Below are 24,344 nucleotides of genomic sequence, written 5' to 3'. Positions count from 1 at the left end.
GAGAGAGGAGATAGGACCAAATCTGTATCTAAAAAAATGTTTTTGGCAGCAGTGTGAAAGATGGGTTGAAGGAGGGAGAAGTGGAGGTTAGCAGAACTATTAGAAGGTTGATGCTAAGAACTGCCAGGAGGATGATGGGAGTGGGAAGAAAACAGGGGGAAGGAGGAGGTTCTTGGTTCTGTAGGTTTTGATCCTTTTGTTTCACCATTTTAAAGTGTTTACAGATTTTAACATTCTTTGGAATTCATATAAAAGAGGATTTCAGAGAAGGACTGGAATTTTTTTTAAAGTGATCATTCATGGCAAAATAAATTGCTATATTCAATTTCTACTTCAGAAGGAGAGATGTGCTATTTTTGACTGTTTATTCATACTTTAGAGCCTCTGAGCATTTAGAATAGTTTTATAAATTTGGTCTAGTTAATATTTTTAAATTTGGGCTTAACTCCTCTTTACCCCCAAAGTTATTCCTCTTTCAGATTTTTTTTTCCCCTCAGGGGCACCACTGTCCTTCCAGTGTCCTGGGTTTACCACCTAGGTCAAATCAACCTTGGCTCCCCATTCCCCTTCATTTCTTGTGGCCATTTAGGGGGCAAGTGTTCACGTTTGTATCTCCACAGCCTTTCTCACTTAGATTCTGTTGCAATCACTGCCCAAGTTCAGAGCCATCACTTTTTTGCCAGGCCTATCAAAGTCACCTCCTGATTGATCAGGACTCTCTCATCCTGGTCCACCTTCCACACTGCTGCCAAAGAGCTGGACTCTTCTGACAAAGTCACTCCCCACATCAGTAACTCCAGCTTCTTTCTGTTGCCTCTGAGATTGAGGATGAAATCCTCAAACTCATTGGCTTTCAAAGCCCTCACCACATGGCCCCAGTCTCTCTTCCCTGCCCCAAGTCCTGTTACCCTTCTTGGTTGTCATGTTTCTCCAGGTAGTCACCTGTTCTTTCTGCCTGCTAGCTTACTTCCCACAGGGCTCAGCCTTATACATGAACCTTCTCTTGACTACTTCTGTCTTACACTTGTCTTTTATCTTCTCCTTCCCCAACCCTGAGAGCAGGAATTAACTCTTTCCCAGGGCTCAGCTTGGTGCGTGGCACAGGACACATGGTTAAGGAATGGTTGTTGATTGATTTTCTTTGTGTTTAGGGATTTCTCTGCTGCAGCTGATGAATTTACAAGTGAATTTAAAGTCCCTCCATTTCAAGATTGCCTGCTGAGTTTTCTGGGATTCTCAGATGAAGAGAAGGCTAACATGGAAGAAATGACTGAAATGCAAGGTGATATTATTGGATGCTTTTGAATGGGGATGAATCATTAGAAATTAATTTTCTCCTTATATCTAGTGTTTAATTCTACATGTTTTAAAATGTTTGGATTGGGAAAGAAATTTAGTCACTGTTGGCTCTTACCTTTCACCTTAGGAGGCCACTGTTTGCCAGTTGGAGATGAACGGTGCACTCACCTTATAGTTGAAGAAAATGCAATAAAAGAGCTTCCATTTGAACCTTCAAAGAAGCTTTATGTTGTAAAACAAGAGGCAAGTAATACTTCTACTTGTTAAACCTTTTAAAGATATTTTCCAGATGTGTTCTGAGTAAGATAAAATTTGTGTTGTACCAATAGTGATGAATAACAGCTAGACAGCTTCCATGCTTTTCTGGTACCCAAGAAATATGTATTTATGAGATCAAACCAGACTGAACCAGGGGTTCTTCAGTCTGGAGAAGATGGGGCATCCCTTCTTAGAGCAGTGTTCCTAAGTACATGAAACCATATCTGTGACAACAGAGACCAATTAGAGGGAAATTGTTGTTAAAAGAAAAAAGTTCATGGTGTGCAGGTCAAGAACTGTTGCCCTAGAGGAGAACACCCGACTTACTGCCCAGCTGCTCTCTGGAGGATCAACCCATGAGGGAGCAGTTAAGGATTGCACAGAGCAAGCAAGTTGCATTGATGCAGGATCTGTTGAAATAAATAAAAATATTATTTCAACTTCCATTGGTAAATAGTTATTTAGACATAGAAGCAGGAAGAAAAAATGAAAGTGAAATAAAAAACAAAATTGTAAGTGATTGTCATATCTTTGAAAGTTGTTAATGACCATTTGAAAGTCTCCTACTCAAAAGGTATGTGTAGGAACTTTACCATAGTACGGGTACTAACCCATAATGCACCTTGAACAAAGAAAGTTCGTAACATGGATTTGTTATTGTCTTTTCTTCTGTAGTGGTTTCAATCTTTTTTCTTAATTTCATGTTTTCCCATATTCATTATTTTGATTTTTTTCATCCACACCTGATTGCACTGATGTATGAAATTCCAGCCTATATAAATTAGCTGCTATTATGTTTCCTTTTCCCTCATTATCTGTTCCTTTCCTTAGAACAATAAAAAAGAGGGAAAGAAAACTAACCAAGATACTGAGGAAAGTCTAATATCATGTGCAGTGTTCCATATCTGGATCCCTTGCACTCCCACAGGGAGATGGAGCAGGGCCTTCTCAGATCCCTCCCTTTGGGACCAAGCTCGGTATGATAATGTACCTGCAGTCAGGCTGTACTTTGTGTTGGCCTTGTCGTCATTGCCTGCGTTTGTATTCTCTTTTACAACAATTTATATGATTCTTTCCTAGTTGACACTTTGTTTCTAGTTCTTTGCTTCTACAAAAAATACAACTAGGAAGAGAAAAGAAGTGTTTGAGAAAAAATTTTTGTACCAAATATTATAAATAATAAAAGGCCAAAAGCCTTTCTCCAGTAAATGAACTGTTTGAAGCAAAGCATATAGACAGTTGTTATTTGAAGGATGCTCTAAATTGCTAATCATGAAATGCAGATTGGAACAACTCTAACTAGCAAAAGGACAAAGGTGGTGAAAGATGAGCATAGTTTGTATGGAAAGGGCTGTGGAGAGGTAAGGCACACCTCTGCAGTGGTGGTGGAGCTGTGTAGGGTTCTAATCATTCTGGATAGCCATTTGAAATTACGCTAAGTGACTAGAATGTCCACACTTTTTGACTCAGATTATAATGCCAGGCATGTACCCAAATGAGTCCGGTGATAAAAGACAGGCTTGTTATACTTCACAGACTTCTAAAGAGTAGCCCCTACTACAGTGCAAGGATAAGTGACTTGCCCCAGGTCACACAACAGGAAAGACTTGAATCCAGTTTTTCTTGAACTTGAGTTTGGTTCTCTTTTACACATGCACTACTGTCTCTCATTTTATATGGTATTTTTGATTTTCATGCATTATACGTTATTTTCATACCATAATTGTTTAGTCTTTGTCCTCTTATTGGTTGTGTAGTTTGTTTCCCATTTTTACTGTTATGTTGACCGAGCTTCCAGGCCAGCCTCTGCAGCTATCATCAGGGCACTGGTAGGATAACCTTTTTGGTGAGGGCACCTGTTATTGTTGCTAGCCAGGAAGCACTTGGTGACCAGCTGCCGCTTAGCGGCAAGGTAAACCCAGGTATTCTTGGAATTGCAGCATTTGCCCTGGGAATAGTAGCAGATTACTAACCCTACTTCCAGCTTTACCCCTGCTGCCATTATTGGTAGTAAGGTGGGGTGGCGAGAGCGACCTTTATGGAGAATAGGGCCCACCTTCACCAGCTGCCAACCAACTGCCACCGATGGGCAGGTAAGGTTGATAACCCTTGGATAACAGCATGGCCCCTCCCCCAGACCACCTGCTCCTCACAGCCATGGACCAGGGAGCAGCCTTTTCTATGCATGTGCTAAAGTCTTGGTCAACTCAGCACTTTCACCTAATGAAGACCCAGAGAAGAAACTGCTGCCCACTGTTGAAATAATAACTAAAATGCATTCCAGAACCACTGGGCATCTTCCTCTGACCTCTTGTAAATGTTGTCTCCCCATGTAGAATGTGAGCTCCTTGAGAGCAGGCCCTGTCTTCAGTAAGCATGCATTAAGTGCCTCCAAATTAGCAACAAATTGTTTATGTTTAGAGAAGAGCTCTAATTTGTTGACATTAATTCTTCTGGTAGTCATTTTGCCTTGAGGGCAGCACTTTTGATGAATGCGAATATTTAGCTTGGAAAGGATAAGTTTGCTGCTAATTTGGAGGGAAAGTTGGGCCAACACACAGTTGGCAACAGTGGAGCAGAAAAGGAGTGGGCAGCTTTCAGGAATTTGGTGTACAGCACTGCATTTGCTCACCTGGGTCAGAACACTCACAAACACCAAGACTGGTTTGATGAAAATGATGGGGAAATTCAGAAGCTGCTAAAGGAAAAGCGAAAACTCCACAGGATTTACCAGCAGGATAGTTCATCCATCTCTAAGAAGGTGGCATTTAATTCCATCAAAAGCAAAGTACAAGCAAAACTTAGAGAGATGCAAGATTCCTGGCTCAGTAAGAAGGCAGATGAAATTCAGTTTTATTCTGATAGTAACAATCCAAAGTGCTTTTATGATTCCCTGAAAGCTATTTATAGACCAAAAACCTATGGTGCATCACAACTACTCAGTGCTGATGGAGCCACATTGATTAGTGATAAGGACATGATGCTAGAGAGATGAACACTTCCGTAGTGTTCTCAACAGACCATCATCAATCAATGGTGAGGCCATTGACCATTTACCATAGGTTGAATTCAATTTCTCCTCAGCTGAACTTCTAAGTGAAGAAGGCAATTAGGCTCCTTTCATGTGCAAAGCACTTGGTGCTGTTTCTATTTCAGCAGAGATTTACAAGGTAGGGGGGCCATTGCTTATACAAAAGCTGACTGAAATATTCCAGGTTATATGGCAAGAGGAGGTTGTCCCCCAGGAGTTCAAGGGTGCCTCCATTGTCCATCTCTATGAAGGTAAAGGGAATAGATTGTTCTGCCAATCACAGGGGGAATCTCTCTTTCTTAGTTATTGCTGGCAAAGTTAATAGGCTGATCCTTCACCTGGAAAATGGTCATCTACCTGAGAGCCAGTGTGGCTTCAGAAAGGGCTAACAAACAGTCGATATGGGGTTTGCTGCCCGACAACTCCAGGAGAAATTCCAGGAGCAGAACAGAGGTCTGTATACAATGTTTGTAGCTCTGACCTTTGACATTGTTAGTTGTGAAGGCTTATGGAAAATTATGTCAAAATTTGGTTGCCCAGAGAAGTTCATCAGTATTGTACATCAATTTCATGATGGCTTGTTTGCCTGAGTTCTGGATAGTGGACAATGCTCTTGTGCCTTCCCAGTCACTAATGGAGTGAAACAAGGCTGTGTGCTTGCTCCCATGCTTTTTAGCATGATGTTTTCAGCCATGTTGTCAAATGCTTTCAATGAGGATGAACATGGCATCAAGGTCAATTACTGTACTGATGGTAAATTTTTCAATTTGAAAAGGTTACAAGCCAAGACCAAAGTGGAGAGAGTGTTGGTGCATCATTTTCTGTTTGCAGATGATTGTGCACTCAGTGCAGCCTCTGAAGCTGAGACGCGACAAAATATGGATCAATTCTTTGCTGCCTGTGCTCATTTTGGTCTATTAATTAACACTAAAAAAACACAGGTGCTCCATCACTCACCACCACACCATCCATAGGTGGAGCCATTGGTTACAACAAATGGAAAAGTTTTGAATGCTGTGTATAAGTTCCCTTACGTTGGTAGTGTACTTTCCAGGGATGTACATGTTGACAGTGAGGTTGATGCATGCATTGCCAGAGCTAGCTCAGTGTTTGGGAGGCCCCGAAGAAAAGTATGAGAGAGAAGAGGTATTAGACTGAATACCAAACTGAAGGTCTACAGAGCCGTTGTGCTGACCTCATTGTTGTATGCCTGTGAAACATGGACAGTCCACCAGCACCATGCCAGGAAACTGAATCGCTTCCATTTGAACTGTCTTGGGAAAATTCTGAAGATCACCTGGCAGGGTAAGGTACCTGGACACTGAGGTCCTTACTCAAACTAAACTGCCAGGCATTCAAACTGTGCTTCAAAGAGTGCAACTCAGATGGGCTGACCATGTTGTTTGAATGCAAAATGTACGCTTGCCAAAAAGACTTTTATGGAGAACTTGCATGGGGCAGGCAATCACATGGTGGTCAGAAGGACATTCTCAAGAACTTTGGATTTGATTGTGCAACAAGGGAGATACTGGCACAGGACCACTCAGCATAGTGTGCCCACATCAGAAACAGTGCTGTGCGCTATGAGCAAAGCAGAATTGAAGCAGTGCGAAGGAAATGTAGGATGTGCAGATTTGGAGTAACGGCCCCAAATGTTCACATGGACTATCTGTGCCCAGTCTGTGGTACAGCATTCTGTGCTTGTGTTGGTCTGATCAGTCACAGCTGTGCACATTTAAACTTGACTTTATCATGGTGATGTCATTTTGGTCCTCTTCGAGAATGAAGGACAAAAACCATTAAGCGCTTACTGTGTTGCAGGCACTGTCCTCTTTGTTATCTGTAGCCTTACAGTGCTTTGCACACAATAAGTGCTTAATACAATTTTTTCATTCTTTCTTTGCACAAGTTTTCTAAGAATATTTTTGTGCGCATTTTCTTTTTCCTGTCACCAACTTTGGGGCATAGACCCAGAAGTGGGACCATGGGATCAAGAGACAATGAAAAGGTAGATGGCATAGTGGGTCGAGTACCTAGCACATGAAGTCAGGAAGGCCTAGATCAAATCTTCTCAGAAATTATCAGACTTAGAGCAATCCACTTGACCTCTCTGTGCCTTACTTTCCTTATCTGTAAATTAGGGATAATAGCAGCACCTACCTCATTTGGTTGTTGTTACAATCAAATGAAATAATTTGTAGAAATACTTTTAATTTTTCAGAGCTGAATTTTAGTTGTTAATTATTAACCAAAAAAATGTATATGCCCTAATATATAATCCTAAATTTCTCCACAGTTAAGTTGGGTACAACTCGGTAACTTTATCAAGAAAGTAATACTGTGTTCTTTTTTCTATAGCCATGCCACGGTTGCTATTTTATTATCTGTTAGTTTAATTTCAAATTTAAATTTTAAAATATTCATGTTTATAATGAAGACATTTGGCACACATTTTCATATGTTGGTTAATTTATATTTTTCATATCCTTTAGCCTCTTACCCCTTGACCACTGACATGGCAAATTTAATATATATATATATAAATAACATGATAATTTTTGTCTATTCTTATACGTTTTACTTAGATGCCAGACTTTTTTTTTTTTTTTTACAAGTGTTTGATACCATGGTTTTTACCCTTAGTTTGTTTATTTCTAGATGCATTACTTTTCATTATATGATACGTTTGTTTTTATGTACTCAAATTATTCTATTGTATAATGTAGATTTCAGATTTTCAGTTGAATTCTTTTTCCTTGGTCCTTTTCAGTGGTTCTGGGGCAGTATTCAGATGGATGCCAGAGCTGGAGAATCTATGTATTTATATGAAAAGGTATAAAAATTATTTCTTCTTGCTTTCAGAGAGAACATGTACTAAATGGTGTTAATGTAGCACCTTTTAATCCTTCGAGTACTTCATAATTCTTACCTCAAGGACAAAAACTCTGAGATATATGAACTAATATGCAAAATCCTTAGCATTCATAGAAAATAATTTTGAATTAGATATAAAGTAATGTTATTTATCCTGCAGGCATAAATAAAAGCAATCATATCAATAAATTCAGAATAATAAAACCTAAATGGAGAATGTTTCTATGATTTCTTTTTTGTTCCCATGCTCCTAATATAAAATTTAAAAACGTACTTTAGAAAGTTAATCAAAATATCACTATTAGGCAATTACAATTCTCTATTTAGTATTGAATTTTATAAGGCTTCAGACTTGAAATAAATATGCAAGATCTGAATTTTGTCCAAATTGGGCTGTAGTCTGTTTAATGTATACGTACATTTATCTATAATACATACATACATATATATGTATATATATAATTTCATGCCTTAATAACTAACACAGAGCATTTATGTTTAATTTTAGGCTCATACTCCTGAACTCAAGAAATCAGTGTCACTCCTTTCTTTGAGTACCCCAAACAGCAATCGGAAGAGACGCCGTTTAAAAGAGACACTTGCTCAGCTGGCAAGAGAAACTGATATTTCACCGTTCCCACCGCGTAAACGCCCATCAGCTGAACATTCCCTTTCCATAGGATCACTATTGGATATCTCCAACACACCGGATTCCAGTAATAACTATGGAGGTAAAATACATTTTAATGAGTTTTTTTGAGTTTTATATACAAATTTTGTTATAATATGGGTGAGTGGAGAGAGTCCACACATTTCTCTTGTAGTCAGTCAAAGCCATTTCTTACAGGCCTATGTGATTCCCTATGATGTGTAAGGCAGAGTGTTAAGGTATTTGGGGAGTATCAAAAGTATAAGACACAGTTCCTGTCTTCATGCCATCTATAAAAATAGTTGTGGAGAAAAGATAGGGGTATACAAAGTGTTTGACAGCATAATATACCACCATAAGACATGTTGCAAAATAAGTGATTAGTTAACAGAATGGCAGTGAATGTGCTGTTTACTCAGAGACTGATGAATTGTCCTTTGAGGAGATGAAACTTGAACTGGAAATTTAAGGATGGATCAGATTTAAATACAAGATGGGAAAGCACAAAGTACGTATCAAGACAGTGCACTTATTTGGAAGAATTGTAAGGTTTTTTAGAGAGATAGGAAATAAAAGAGTGTAAAGGTTAGTTAGAGCCATGTTCTAGAAAGCCTTGAAAAACCAGACAGTGGAGCCCATTTACTTTATCCTTCAGGGGATATTTGGAGATCTTTCAGCAGGTGGGAGGAGATGATTAAGGAGGATGACTTCATTTGAGATAAGGTGAATTAGTCAAAGAAGACCATAAGGAGATGAATGCTAATTGTAAAGAGAGCCAATAGTGGGCTTGGAAAGGAAAGAATGATGAGAAGCTTGGGAGTCAGGGATTGGAAAGCATCAGTGATGACTAAGTCATAGAATCAGACTATAATTCTGTTGGTTCTCCCCGTCCATGTTGTCTGTAACATCTTGGAGAAGTGTGGCTGACAAGTCCTTCAGCTTGTAGGCTGGTGATTGACTTCTCCAAACTTAACTAGGGCAGTCCTCGGTCACCTAAACTATCACCAGACTCGTACCCAGCATTGCCAGGTTTGTAGACCTCCCCAAGCTTGTGCTCCTCTGGAATATCTTTAGAGAACCCAGAGTTAGCTGCCCAAGTATCAGACTGGAAGCAGCGTATCTCCCCACTACCGCCAAATGCTCTGGTCTTCAGCTTCTCCTTCCTTCTCTGATGGAAGAGGGGCCCTCTTATCTAGACTGATTCCTTTACAGGACTCTCTGGATGGCATTTCTCTTTTTTCTTTTATTTCAGTGTTTTTCCTGAGGTGGGCTGTGAAGTCATTACCAAAATATACATGTCCTTCTTTGTACGAAGCATTGCCATTTTTATCTTTTATGTAGTTTTCCCAAAGTATAGTAACGTGAATAGTCCATTTGGTGGTGATAGTTTTATGTTATTGATACTTCATTTGTGCCTGAAAGGAAAACATATCTTCTGGCCCCCTTTAAGGAAATGTTCTTGAAGACCTGAGCTACTTTCTGATTTCATGAAGTGTCACATTTGTTTCTCAGTAATAGAGTTGCTTTGGTTTTGACTGATAAACTCATGCATTTCATATACTTTGAGTATTGAGAAATAGGATATATTGTTATATCCTTGAGAATAGTTGCTTAGGAATTTTTGTGATATCATTATTCATGCTTAGAGATTTAACTTCTAATCAGATGGATTCAGTGCTTCCCCAGGATAGGTTTCCCCACCAATTTCTAAAAGATATTTTGGCAGAAATACTCAAGAGAAAATTGTAATATTCTGATCTATTTCTTGGAATTCCAGTGACCTTAAACAAATCCAATAGGGAGAAGCATACTAGCTCTAGCAGTTCTTTTGTGCTTTAATGAAATAGTTGTTTAAAATCATTACTGAATTCATAATAACGTTTTGATCATTTTTTAAAAGTCAGTAAGAACATAATGACTATCATGGGGATTTGTGAAATTATTTGGTATTAAAGAGAGGTCGTCGTCCTTGTTCTTTGGGAAACCCCATATTGTACTCTGTTCTGCTCTATCCCATCTCTCCTCTGCCTTGAGAGGTCACGTGAAGTAATATGACTTCTGCACTCAGAGTGCTTGAGGTGATTTGGGTGAAATCACTTTCCTTTGGAACCTTATTTTCCTGATCTCTAAAAGGATGCCAGTAATACCTGGAGCAGTTGTGGTCATCAAATGAAACAGAGTGCTTTATAAACTTTAAAATGTCACTGCGCTACAGATGTGCCCCTTTCTCCTTAAAGACACAAACATGCAAAAGCACTCAGCCTTTTGTTGGAAGCTTTCTGTACTCTTGACGTGGCCTCCTGTCTAACCTTAACTGCCATTCCTCTTCAGTGAAATCCTTCACACCATCGGACATAGCACTTCACACATATGCACTGCTTTCAGATCTGCAAGCACTTTCCCCTTGGTGAGGACAAGAAATGCTAGTGTGAGGAAACCCTCTTTCAGCTCGTATTGGAGGCAAGATTCCAACGCTTCTCCTGATTCCAAATTCACCTCTCCAGTCTGTGTGTTCTCCCGCAGTCTGGACTTTGCTGTTTCTTAAACATGAGAGGCATTTTTCCACGTGTCCTGTCATGCCTAAAATAAAAGCTACCCTTCTTTCCTCTGGGTTACTAAGCAGTATTTAGGAGGTAATGAGGGTGCAGGTGGAACATTTGCTTTTGAAGATTTGAATCCCAGGTCTCCTATTTTACTTGGGCAAATCCCTTGATCTTGAACTGAATGTGAAATGAGGACAGTAGTGGCCACCCCGTTTTCTTAGATTCTGAGCACTTGGTCTTCCTCCTTTGGGCCATACTGGGATCAAGGCTTCTCAAGGACCCAGTTTTCTCATCTATTTTTAATGTTATCTCAAAGACGGGGCCATGCTTTATACAACTTTGATATATCCTGTGTAACACCTTAAACTAAGGACTTCTGGATAACTATCTGTGGAATGAAAGATCCTTTTTTTTTTTTTTTTTGAGGGCTTGCTATTTGCAAAGACATTTTGCTTGTGTTTCAAGCAAGAGTTGTTAGTAATATACAAAAGGAAAATAGGTCTCCTTTCCAGGAACAGGAAATTAATTTCTGTAAAAATCTTTGTTTAAGAAGAAGAGTTTTTAATTATCAAGTTTTTCTTAAAAAAAACTCCAACTTTGCTTTTAAAATAATTTGAGGTGACTATTAAAAGATAAAATCTTTAAAGTTATGATTAGCAGTTTGATCTTATAGGGTATAGTTTTAAACACAAATTTGGAATTTGTCTTTGAAAGACTTGCTACCTAACATTTCGGTCTGACAATAGTAAATGCAGGAAAAATTTACTAAATGTGTTGATACTTGGATATTAAATATTGCACAGTTAAAAAAACTTTCAGAATATGAAATTTCCAAGTTTCTAAAAGACAATTTTGACTTAGAAACCAGTTTATGTTAGGACTCTGTGGTGGGGAAAATAACACTAGATTAGCAGTGAGGAAATCTGATTTCTCCGGCCTGGCCCTGGTACTTGCTGTGTGGTTTCTTTTTTAAATGTCATTTAAACTTTTTCTCTCATTTTCCTACTACAATGGGAGTTCTTATTACCTCACGAAGTTTGAGAATCAACTGAAATAGCAGTTTAAGAGTATAAAGCACTATTCACACCTAAAGTACAGATCTGGGTACACTCATAAGACTAACTTGTTTTAAACCTCATGTTAAATGAGTGCATTTGCTTTATTGAAACATTTTGCATTTAGAAATTTCAAAAATTCTTGAGTTTTTTTTTTTTTTTTTTAGAAACACCAAAATCTTGTAGTAAGCCTTCCAAAAATTCCACTCCTGTTCCTCCAAAGCAGTCAGCAAGGTGGCAGGTGGCAAAAGAACTTTATCAGACTGAAAGTAATTATGTAAATATACTGGCAACAATTATTCAGGTAAGTCCAAATTGGTGGCTCTTGTTTGTTTTGAATGTTCCTGATGTAAAATTCAAAATATATGTACTAGAAAAAGATGTGAAGAAGGAGTCTGCAGTTATGATTCTAAAATGTGTGTGGCCAGAATTGGAATTAGTGACTACAACCTGTTTCTCTGAAAGCAGTCAGCACGATGGTAGACTTCAAAGATTATGTTCATGGAGGAATGCAGCTTCTGTTCATGTGTGATGGATTTAATGCTGCTCAGCACCGGTCTGAGAGGCCCTTGGGAAATTCCACCTGATTTTTAAAGAAGCATCTTTGGAGTCTCAGGGATAATTCCAGAATTGGCCATCTTTTCCAACTCACTGTTTACCTTACAGCTTTGTAAATGTGGTGCTGGAAGCTCTTCTATGGCCGTTTGTTGCGCTGTCGTTGTTCTTTAGGCAGCTTTGAAGGGGGAGGCCGTGGTTGATTCAAATCAGGTTGACTCCTGGGAGCTTAACACCAGACAATAGAGACACGTGGCTCTTCAACCCTTTCTTGTTTCCTGTTTTGCACATTGGAACACTTATTGGTAAATGGTTGATAACTTGTGTGAATTCTTTGAGGCCACAATGAAATACAGGGGTTGTTATGGAGGAATGTGTTCTAATTAGCATATCCACTTCACCTGTCCTGGGCAGTGTTGCTGAGAAGAGTAGGAGACTTGGAATCAGGAAGTTCCTCAGTCCTTTCAAGCCCCATTGGAGGTTTTCTAGGCAAAGACACTGGAGCATTTTGCCGTTTTCTTCTCCAGCTCATTTTACAGATGGTCAACTGAGGCAAACAGGATTAAATGTCTTGTCCAGGGTAACACAGCTAGTAAATGTCTGAGGCTAGATCTGAACTCAGGAAGAAGAGTCTTTCTGACTCTAGATCCATCAGTCTGTCCACTTCAACCCCTATCTGCCCAGAGTCAGGAGGACCTGAATTCAAATGTGGACATTAGCCACTTACTATTACTAATTGTGTGACTCTGGGCAGTCACAAGCTCGGTAAGCCTCAGATTCCTCTTCAGTGTTGCCTCAAAGATTAAATATGAGGATCAAATAAGATAACATCTGTAAAGTCTTTTATAAACCAAACCTTAAAACTGTGGAAGTGCTATCATCATCATCGTTGTCATCATCATCATCATTTCAGAAGCCCAGGGAAAGGAACAAGAAAGCTGGTACAGCATTCATATTCTAGAATGCTAAGCATGAATTTATCAAAGCTTTCCTTTGAAAGATTGCAGCCTAAACCATGACGACAGTCTTCTTCCTTTCCATAACCATTTAGTTTTAGACCTTCATTGAGGAACCTAATTCTATTTCTGCCCATCTGTCTATCTTATCTTTCTATCTATCATGTCTATCTGTCCATCTCTATTTCTACATATATACAGTAAATTTTTGTTCAGTGTGGTTCAGGAATGTCATGTTTATCTGGTATTTGGGTAGAATTGTGTACGTGTGTGGATTACCTATTTTCAGGGGGATTTTTAACATAACAAAATTTTTGCTTCCCAGTTTACTTTAGATTTTCATGGTGTTCTGGGCTGTCTTTGAGTCTCCATTGTAATTGTACTAGAGGCTGGCCAGCTAGACTGCTGGATGAACCAGCAGTTATTTTTGTTGTAATTAGCTTATCAGCAGAGTAGTACACTGAGTCATTAATTAACTTTGAACTCAAATTTTCCTTTGATGCTTTGAATAAGTTTTCAGTAAACAAAAAGCAATCAGAAAGGCAAAAATATTAGATCACTTATGGATATTAAATATCTTAGAAGCTGATTTGATTGATAAATCTTTTGCTTTGTATAACCTTTATTTCTCAAAAAATTTTTTCCTACTAGAAAGCCATCCCTTAAAACAAAGAATTAAAAAGTCAGAGAAAAGGGACAAAGCAGTTCAACAAAAGTTAACCAATGCATTAAACATGTTTTTGTCCTTAGTTATTTCAAGTTCCATTGGAAGAGGAAGAACAGCGTGGAGGACCCATCCTTGCACCGGAAGAGATTAAGGCCATCTTTGGTAGCATTCCTGATATCTTTGATGTACACACTAAAATAAAGGTAAACTTTTTATTACAGAACAAATAGCATATTTAATCTTTTCTTTAAAGACCTTTAAAAGAATTGCAGATGTGCACACCGTAATATTACCTTTTGGTACTTTAGTTGGAGTAACATTTTATTCCTAAAATCCCTCCACTTTTTTCTTTCCCTTTGATGGAACTTTAGTGTTCCTGGAGCTGCACGTATGTTACATGGACCTGTTACTTTTTTTATGTTAATAACCTGAATAATGATGATTGAAAGTGTTAGTAGCTCCTGCTACTGATTTGTGTGTTCTTTACTTCTACTGTGGGACTTTTGGAGCATATTTATTTTGCTGAAGTTTTACAGTACAGGGATTACTGTTTGTGTTGTTTAGTCATCTAGTCTTGTCTGACTTTTTGATCTTGTGTGAGGTTTTCTTGGCAAAGATGCTGGAGTGGTTTACCATTTCCTTCTTAATGGATTAAGGCAAACAGGTTATGACTTGCCCAGCGTCATAGAGCTAGTGAGTGTCTGAGGCTAGATTGGAACTCAGGTCTTCCTGACTCCAGTGTTGAATCCATGGAGTCACTGAACTGCCCTTCTACTTTCTACTTTCTCTCTATTTAGACAGACAAATTTGTATACAAAAGATTTTTCTTTTTCTTTCATGACATTATCTCTGATCAAGTATCTGTAATCTCCCCAGGGGCCATTGCTAGTTTCTATAATCTAATAGCTTTGTATATTAGACCAGAACTCTTGATGTTATTAGACTTATTTCTTTTTCATTGTTCCTTTAGTGAAGATTTAAAAGTTTGCCAGCATTTCCCCCCCAAAGCAATGCTCCTTAAAATCACAGGATAATCACAAGATTATAATGTGAAATAATTGGAAAACAGTCTGAAGCATAAAATGTTTTCTAAGATATAATTTCCTCATGAAATATCAGCAGTACATATTTTTTAGCCTTACTTAATATTTTATTTTTTCCCCAATTTCATGTAAAAACAATTTTAAGATATTTTTTCTAAATTTTGAGTTCTAAGTTTTCTCCCTCCCTCTTCTTCCCCCCTCACTGAGAAGGTGAGCAGTTTGATAGAGGCTGTGTCCATGTGTAGTTATGCAGAACACATCACATTTCCATATAAAGTCCATGTGAAAGAAAACATGCAAAAACCCCCAAAAATAAAGGGAGTAAAGAAAAAGTGTCTTTGATCTGCTTTCAGGATCTACCAGTTCTGTCTCTGGAGATGGATGGTACCTTTCATCGTAATTCCCGTAGAATTGTCTGATATTGTTGTGCTGCTGAGCATAGCTGTCATTCATTGTAGATCAGCATATAGTGTTGCTGTTACTGTGTACAGTATTTTCTTGATTCTGCTCTTTTCACTTTGCACCACTTCATGTAATTCTTTCTGTGTTTCCTGAGAGCGTCCTGCTCAACATTTCTTAAAGCTCAGTAGTATTTGACTGGCTCAGCTGTTCCCCAGTTGATGGACATCTCCTCAATTGCCAATTCTTTGCTACCACTAAAAGATCTGCTTATGAGTATTTTTGTACATATAGGTCCTTTTCATCTTTGTGTTTTATCTCTTTGGGATATAGGCCTAGTAGTGATATTGCTTGGTCAAATGGTATAGTTACAAATGGGCAGTTACAAATTGCTTTCCAGAATGATTGGATCAGTTCACAACTCCAGCAAAAGTATTAAGTGTTTTAATTTTCCCACATCCCTTCCAGCATTTATCATTTTCCTTTTCTGTCTTATTAGCCAATCTGACAGGTGTGAGGTAGTATCTCAGAATTGTTTTAATTTGCATTTTTTCTCATTGATAGTGATTTAAAGCATTAGTGTTTTAGAGTGATTTAGAGTTTTGAGTACTTTGTCTGAAAACTGCCTGTTCATATCCTTTGACTCTTTTATCAATTGGGGAATGGCTCTTATTTCTATAAATTTAACTTAGTTTTCTTTGAGAAATGAAGTCTTTATCAGCAAAATTCACTGTAAATTTTTTTTTCACAGTAATGATTACTAACCATGTCTTCCCTCCATCCTATTTCCCCCATTTATCTTACTCTCTCTTTTCTTCTACCCTTTTCATTCTCAAAAGTGTTTTGCTTCTGACTTTTATCTCCTGCAAACTGCTCTCGCTTGTATCAGTTATGCCCCCTTCTCTTATCCCCTACTTTCCTACATGGTAAGTCAGAATTCTACACCCAGCTGAGTGTACTTCTTATTGCCTCTTTGAGCCGATTCCAATGAGAACAAGATTTCTGTGTTCCTCTCCCCACTTCCTCTGTTTTCCCCTTCACTGTAGAATCTCTTTCCGACCTCTTTCATGTCAGATAATTTATCCCATTCTCTCTCTCCCTTTTCCCTTTTCCCAGTGCATTCTTCTTTCTCATACTTTAATTTCATTGTTTTAGATAATTACGCCATCCCACGCAAATCACTCCTCTGCTTTGGGTCTGTGTACGCTCCTTCTAACTGCCTTAATAATGAAGAAGTTTTTAGGGGTTATAAACATCATTTTTTCATGTAGGAATATAAACAGTTTAAGCTGAGTGAATCCTCTATGATTTCTCCTTCCTGTGTGCCTTTTTATACTTCTTTTGCGACTTGTATTTGAAAGCTAAATTTTCCTTTTAGCTCTGGTTTTTCATCAGGAATGCTGGAAAGTCCACTTTTGTCATTGAATGTCCATTTACCACTTCCACCTCCCCAGAAGGATTATGCTCAGTTTTGCTGGTTAAGTAATTCTTGGTTGTAATCCTAGCTGTTTTACCATCCAGAATATTATATTCCAAGTCCTCTGATCATTTGATGTAGAATATGCTAAATATTCTACACAATGGTAAATATTTTGTTATCCTGACTGTGGCTCCATGATATTTGAATTGTTTCTTTTTGGATGCTTGCAGTATTTTCTCCATGACTGGGAGGCCTGAAATTTGACTGTAATGTTCCTGAGAGTTTTCATTTTGGGGATTTCTTTCAGGAGGACATCAGTGAATTCTTTCAATTTCCATTTTACCCTCTGGTTCTAGAACATGAGGGCAGTTTCCCATGATAATTTCTTGAAAGTTGATGTCTAGGCTCACTTTTGATTGTGATTTTCAGGTAGTCCAATAGTTCTTAAACTCTCTCTCCTGGGTCTATTTTCTAGGTTATTTGTTTTTCCAGTGAGCTATTTCTCATTTTCTTCTTTTCATCCTTTTGATTTTGTTTGATTGTTTCTTGGTGTCTCATAAAGTCATTAGACTCCACGTACCCAACACTAACTTTTAAGGAATTATTTTCTCTAGTGAGCTTTTGTACATCCTTTTCCATTTGGCCAGTTCTGCATTCCAAGGCATTTTCTCTTCATTGCATTCTTGTGCCATTTTTGCCATTTGGCCTGTTCTGTTTTTAAGGTTTTTCTTTTTTTTTGGTATTTTTTTTGCGCCTCCTTCACCAACCTGTTGATTCTTTTTTTCATGATTCTCTTGCATCGCTCTCATTTCTCTTCTCACTTTTCCTCTTACTTGATTTTTAAAATCCCTTTTGAGCCTTTTCATGTTGTGAGACCGATCCATATTTTTCTTTGGGTCTTTTGATGCGGGGAATCTGACTTCGTTGCCTTCTTCTGATCTTTCTTGTCACCTTAGTCACTTTCTGTGATGAGAATTTTTTTTGTTTGCTCATTTTCCAGCCTATTTCTTGACTTAACTCTGTGCTGAAATGTGGCTCTGCTTCCCAAGTGCAGGGGGCACTATTCCCAAGCTTCAGGGTCTTTATGCGTCTGTTTTCAGAGGTAATTTTGGGGACCTATAAGTTTTTGTCTCTTCCAAGGTGGTATGATCTAGGGAAAGCTGTGTTTACTGGTTTCCTGTACTATGCACTGGTTTGTGAGCAACCACAAGCACTCTTTTCAACCCTGGAATTGTGGCCAGGGTGCCTGTTCCTCTGTGACCCTAAACTCTGCTGTGCCAGTGCTTCTCCTCATGCTGGGACTGAGACCCAGGCCTGCAACCTAGATCCGTGTTTAGGCAATGCAACAGAGTCCTGCCTCTGGTGTCAGCAAAGGGACCCCTGTCAGTCTCTTTCTGACCCATTGATACTTTTATCATTTATGGACTGAGAGGTTTGGAAACTGCCACTGTTGCCACTGATTCAGTTGCCCAGAGGCCTCTTCCTGGTTTGCCACAGTCCTTTCTGTGCTGGCCCAGCTGGCCCTGAACTGTGCTCCTTTCTCACCTTGGTGCAACAGACCTTTCCTGTCAACTTTCTATGTTGTCTTAGGCTGGAAAATTGTTTCACGCTGTTCTTTTGTGGGTTCTGCCGCTCTAGAATTTGTTTAGAATCATTATTCAAAGGTATTTGGAGGGGTTTGAGGGAGAGCCCGGGTGACTTCCTGCCATTACTTGGCTTTACCTCCCTGATATTTAAGTGTCAAGTTGTGTTTAGGGGGAGACACTTTCAGACATGATGATTTGACAACCCAGTGTTTCCTCGTTAGTAACAGGATATCACTGTCCAGTTCACAGAGCTGATTTCATTTGGAGAACAAACAGAAGAATATTACTAATTCTGCAAAGGTTAAATTTATTGTATGATTTTAAGTGTTATTGTAGGATGATGGTTGGGGACTCTGAGTCACTTGTAGAGTTATACCAGGGAAGGAACTTGTATGGCAGGAGTTCCCCTTACCCACTCTTCCCCCTCCAAAAAAACACCACAGGTTCTGACCAAATCTACAGTAATTTTCAAAGGGAGGCAGTGTGGTGCAGTGGAAAGAGCACTGTTGAACATCAGAAGACCCAAGGTCGGATCCTGCCTGGTCCTCACTGCTTCTGAGAGCTTGGGCAGGCTGCTGAAACTGCCTGGGCCTCAGTTTCTTCATTTGCAGAATTGAAGGGGCCGGTCTAGATTGCAACAATTCTTAACCTGGTGTCTGTAATTTTGTCTTTTAAATGATCAACAACTGTATTGCAATATCATTGGTTTCCTTTATAATTCCGTATACTTTATTTTATGAATTAAAAAAAAAATTATTCAGAGCAGGGTTTCAAAGGCTTCATCAGACACTGCCCAAGGGTTCTGTGACCTAAAAAGGTGAAGAATCTCAGGACAGGAAGGCCTCTCAGATCCTTCCATGTCTAGATAAGTGACTCCGTCAAATGTGTGGGTAGATGGTCAGCTCTAATCATATCCTCTTTTTGTATTTCAGGAGGATCTTGAAGAGCTCATTATCAACTGGGACGAAAGCAAAAGTATTGGTGACATCTTTCTGAAATATGTGAGTGCTTACTAAAAGAATACTTTTCCCACTTAGAGTAATGTATTGTCTGACACTGTTCCACTTAAGTTAATTTTCCATATTATAGAAGCTTACCAAAGTATTGAAAATTACTTTAATGCTAATTGAGGAAAATCTTTCTTTACAATTCCTTGTAAGATTATACACTCTTATACTGGGTGTCCCAAAAAAGTCTTAAAAGCTTTAATATAAGCTTTAATAGCTTATAGTAGCACTCAGACTTTTTGGGATGCCCTGTAAGAAAGAACACTGAGCATAATTTTTTTTCTTGTTGAAGATTATCATTTTGGCCATCAGTAGTTGTTCTTTACTGGAGCACAATGATTCGATACCATTGAAGTGTATAAACTATCATTAATCTGAACGATTTCCAAATACTTATTTTTTTTAAAGTTTATTATCTACTTTTCTTTCTCATTGTCCATTCTAAATCAGTAATAAGAGAAATGTAAAGCAAAGAACCCTGAGATTTCATATCAGCAGTTTTTAACAGAGAGCTTTCTTCTATGCAGCAAAGTATTTATTCAATTTTGGTTCTTCCCGCAACTTTTTCCACCTGTTAGAAGTTCTGTGTTAGTGTCACATGCAAACCTTCACACACTCAGTTACTTAGTGTATAGGTGGAGGGGAACGTCAGATGCATTTTCTTGTGTTCCGGTTATGTTTCAAAATGAGTCACATTGCAATTCCTCTCTTGAAAAATGGACAAATGAATTGCACATATTAAAAATTAGTTAATATGAAAAAATTGTTACCAGTTAATTTAGGAATAATATTTGTCAGGTTGGAACTTTTTTGATTCCTTGAAATTGATAAGTAATTTCATAATATATAATGTGTAGAGAAAATAATTAAAACATTCATTATGTTGGTTTTTTTTCCTTTCACAGTCAAAAGATTTGGTGAAAATTTACCCTCCTTTTGTAAACTTCTTTGAAATGAGTAAGGAAACAATTGTTAAGTGTGAAAAACAGAAGCCAAGATTTCATGCTTTCCTAAAGGTAAAGTGGTATTAAAAAAATTTTTGTGAATCTACTGTATATCATTTTGAAAGACTTTTGTAAAAAATGTGTGGCTAACAAGAATTAAGCCTAGCTCTAGTCAGAATTACCTAGTCACGCACATGTTTTTAACAACCTGCAGTGGGCTGAATGGGGGGAAAGAGGAAGGAGCTGGGCGATAGGCAGCCCCAGTGTAGTGGACAGAGTGCTGACTCAAAAGTAAGTTTGGACACATTCCAGTTGTATGTCCTGGAGGGAGAGGTGCAGGACAGGTGTCAGAGGAATTGTCCTCATTGGAAACTTACTCTACCAAGGAAATCATAGGTCTAGAAGCTGGGTCAATGTGAGTGGGTCATTTGAAAAGGGCAGTGAAAATACCTGTCTCCAGGTGGTGGGTGGGTTTGGCTCATCTGTGGTTCACTTGGACCAAAAAGTAAAAGTTGTGTCAAAGAAGGAGAGCTGATCAGGTTAGGTCATCTCTATACTTTCTTCCAAATCTGTAAGATTCTCAAATTGAAATTCCTTTAGTCAGAAATATCTATTCAGATGATTCTCTGCTGTCATATGAACTTAAGATTTTTCACTAGTAATTTTAAAAATTCTAAAAGCTTAAATTATGACATTGAATGGAGTTAAGACTTTGGCTTGACAGGAAATTATTAAACTGATTTCTTCTTCGAATTATTAACTCATAGCCTATTGGAATGCCATTTCAGAAAGTAGAAGATGTGGTTTGAGGACTTAGTGGACCTACAAAAGGGAAAATGATTTTTTTCCTTCCCCTTAGTATGTCAGGCTACATAGGTGAATCTTGGGTTGTTGTGTTTAACTTGCATTGAATGTCCAAAACCGTCCTCCTTCCCAACTTCCCTGCTGTTTCCCTCTCAGCCCCCAGGCTTGCAGCCAGCTGTCATCTCTTCTGCCCCATGTTCAGCCTGTTGCTAGGGCCTGTTGATTTCATCATCATGACATCTCCTAAATTCTTGCCCTTTTTTGTTCTGACCCAGGCCTCCTTGTGTTTCCGTACATAAGACACACAATCTCATCCGGCATGCTCTAGATCCCATCATGCTTGGGATGCTCTCCTCCCATGCTTCCTTGGCTTCCTTTAAGCCCCAGCTGAAGCCCCACCTTCACAGGAAGCCTTTCCCAAGCTTTCTTAATTCTGTCTAGTGCCTTCTCTCTGTTGGTTACTTCTACTTTATCTTGCCTAGAGTTTGCTTTTGTTGTCTTCTCTGTGATACTGTGAGCAGATAGTCTTTTGTCTTTCTTTGGGACCCCTGTGCCTGGCACATGATAGGTCTAATAAATGCTTGTTAACTGGCTGAAATGTCTACTTTCTGTTTCATGATAATTATGCAAAAATGTCATTTATTTCTAGATAAACCAAGCTAAACCCGAATGTGGGCGTCAGAGCCTTGCTGAACTTCTCATTCGACCTGTACAGCGGTTACCTAGTGTGGCATTACTTCTAAATGGTACTTTGTGATAGGTTTCATTATGTTTTTAGAGAATGGAGTTTTCAAGCAGAAGAAAAATTGGTAAAATATTCTTAGATTTAGTCCAACCTTTTAAGTGTCTTACTTAGAAGTGGTAAGGTTATTTATAATCCTCTTTAGTTGAGAGAGAGAATGAATGAATGAGTGTTTGGGGAGAGAAATATCCATAATGCAGAGACTTTATAGGCCATGAGATTTGCTTTTGTGTGTGAGACACACAGACAGACACACAGACACACACACAGACACAGGCACACACACACACACACAGGCACACACACACACGCACACACACGCGCACGCGCACACACACACACGCGCACGCGCACACACACACGCGCACGCGCACACACACACGCGCACACACACACGCACATGCACACGCACACACACACACACACACACACACACACACACACACACACACACACACCCCAAGTACAAACCCAGCATAAGTTTCTTCTTTCAGTATTTTACAACAGGGAGTGTGACATGTATAAGAACCTATGCAGTCAGGAAATTTGCACACTGAGAATTGAACTCATTTAAAATATGCATACTAAATTTAGAGTCACCAAAAAAGAAATATATTTTTATATCTGGTATATAAGTAATACTGTGTTTTATTAAAGAAGAAATATTCTTGGGTCCCATTTGCATAATTATTTGATAAATGCTAGATTTCTAGTTCTAATATGAGTCACATTGGTCTTATTTGAAGGAACCTTTTCTCTTTTTCTTTGTCTTCCCTTTCCCTTTTCCTACCCTAACCTAGATTTTTTTATGATGTCATAGCATCATAAATAGTCTTCTGCATTATAAGTATATTTGCATTTTTATTTTAGTAAAAGAAAGGAAAGGAAAATCAATACATTGAAGAAGCTAAAAATACATATCTTAGTCCACTTGTGGGCCTCCCACCTCTGCGGAGGGATTGGGTGGGGCTGTTTAATCATAGCTTCTGTGGAGCCATGCTTGTTCTGTAATTTCTCAGTCTTCCCTTTTGGGGGTTTTTTGTGGTTCTTTCCATTTGCATTGTTGTAGTCATTAGGTATAGTGTTTTCTTGGCTCTACATTCATGAAGATTTTTCATTGTAGTAAAACAACTCTTTTATTAAAGATCTTAAGAAACACACCGCAGATGATAATCCTGACAAGAACACTCTAGAGAGAGCTATTGGATCATTAAAGGAAGTAATGACGTAAGTTCATTTTAATTTAAAATGACATTGACAGAAAATTTACATGAATTAATTAATTAATGGTTATGTATTAATAACTAGCACAGCACACTTTCATCCATTTTCTAATAGAGTTAACATGGTGAAAATGATAAATGATTTCAGAATACATTTACTAGACGATCACAGATTGTCAGCTCAGTCATAAAAACATTTTGGTTCCATGCAAATAAATTAACAGTGTTTTAGAAATTTGGAAATCCTTATCTATATATAGATATATATATAGATATCAAATCCCATGCAGAATTTGCTTTTGATCTCAGATGCACCAGTGACTTAACGTATCCGTCCTGAAACAAAAGACAAAGGTGTAAATGGTACAAACATATTTTCCTTTTTGACTCATTTTTCTTATTGTTTTCCAACTGGTATTTAAGGAAACTTAAGTTTTGAGGGACATCTGGAAATTGAAAGTTTTTCCTATTTGATAGAGCCAGTGTAGAAGGTGAAAAATCTATCAATCTTTAACAAATTACTGGAGATTTTCTCTTTCACCATCATAGGTGAATCTGAAGTTCAACAGATGTATGACAATCTACAACAAACTTGGTAGAATTTTGTAGTACCCAGGTTATTGTTCTTTAATCTTTTGTATTTGTCATAACAGGGTGATTGAATTGGTAGCAGATAAAAAGTATGGAAAGGACACACTTCTGTTTGGAGTATGGAGATAATGAGAAAGGCCTCATCCACCAATCCTTAGGCATTTTAAACAATTGATTTATAAGGATGGAAAGATAATGGTTGCAGATAATATGTGTATCTGTGTGACTGGACTTGTAATTAGCACGTTCATGTCATATTTTAATAACGATTTTAAAAAAATGAACTTTAGTGTGAATTAGGAAATTGCCTAAAGGAAACCTTTAGTACTACTCATTGTCCCCTGAAACTTGTATAGATGGACTGCTTCTTTGAGTAGACCAACTCTAGGGAGTCTCAAAGTTACAAAGAGGCTGTAGTGGAATATGTTGCCTTTTAGAAGTAATGTTATGCATGAGTCTATAGCTCACAAAACAACCTGTAGTGTCCCTGCATGGGCTTGTTTGTGATGACATGGATTGGGTGACAGTTGACTTCCTTGAAAGAATCACCTAAGGAATTCTCTGTAAGGTAAGTGATCTTGTTACCTGAATTGTTGTAAATTTGTCCAGTTTGGACATCTTTGCAGATGCCTTTTCTGTTGTGAAGTGAGATAAGTTTTTACCTCTTTTTTTTTTTTTGCATAGACTGTTGCTATGGG

The 24,344-nt window shown here is 38.3% G+C and overlaps 1 protein-coding gene across 3 annotated transcripts in view; it reads left to right on the top strand.

Annotated features, from left to right (window-relative positions):
• ECT2 (epithelial cell transforming 2) overlaps positions 1-24,344 on the top strand; it is a 56,222-nt gene that overhangs the window by 16,779 nt on the left and 15,099 nt on the right. For all 3 annotated transcript variants that reach the window (XM_072618458.1, XM_072618459.1, XM_072618457.1), the window contains 10 exons: positions 1,152-1,282; positions 1,427-1,542; positions 7,359-7,421; positions 7,971-8,193; positions 11,877-12,013; positions 13,971-14,090; positions 19,268-19,336; positions 20,248-20,358; positions 21,740-21,836; positions 22,978-23,059. In XM_072618458.1, coding sequence (XP_072474559.1) covers positions 1,152-1,282; positions 1,427-1,542; positions 7,359-7,421; positions 7,971-8,193; positions 11,877-12,013; positions 13,971-14,090; positions 19,268-19,336; positions 20,248-20,358; positions 21,740-21,836; positions 22,978-23,059 — 1,149 coding nt within the window. The remainder of the gene's footprint in view (positions 1-1,151; positions 1,283-1,426; positions 1,543-7,358; positions 7,422-7,970; positions 8,194-11,876; positions 12,014-13,970; positions 14,091-19,267; positions 19,337-20,247; positions 20,359-21,739; positions 21,837-22,977; positions 23,060-24,344) is intronic.

This window comes from Notamacropus eugenii, chromosome 6, assembly GCF_028372415.1.
Source record: "Notamacropus eugenii isolate mMacEug1 chromosome 6, mMacEug1.pri_v2, whole genome shotgun sequence".
Lineage (NCBI taxonomy): Eukaryota > Metazoa > Chordata > Mammalia > Diprotodontia > Macropodidae > Notamacropus > Notamacropus eugenii.
The sequence above is the reverse complement of the archived record's forward strand: the minus strand, read 5'-3'. Positions and strand labels throughout refer to the sequence as shown.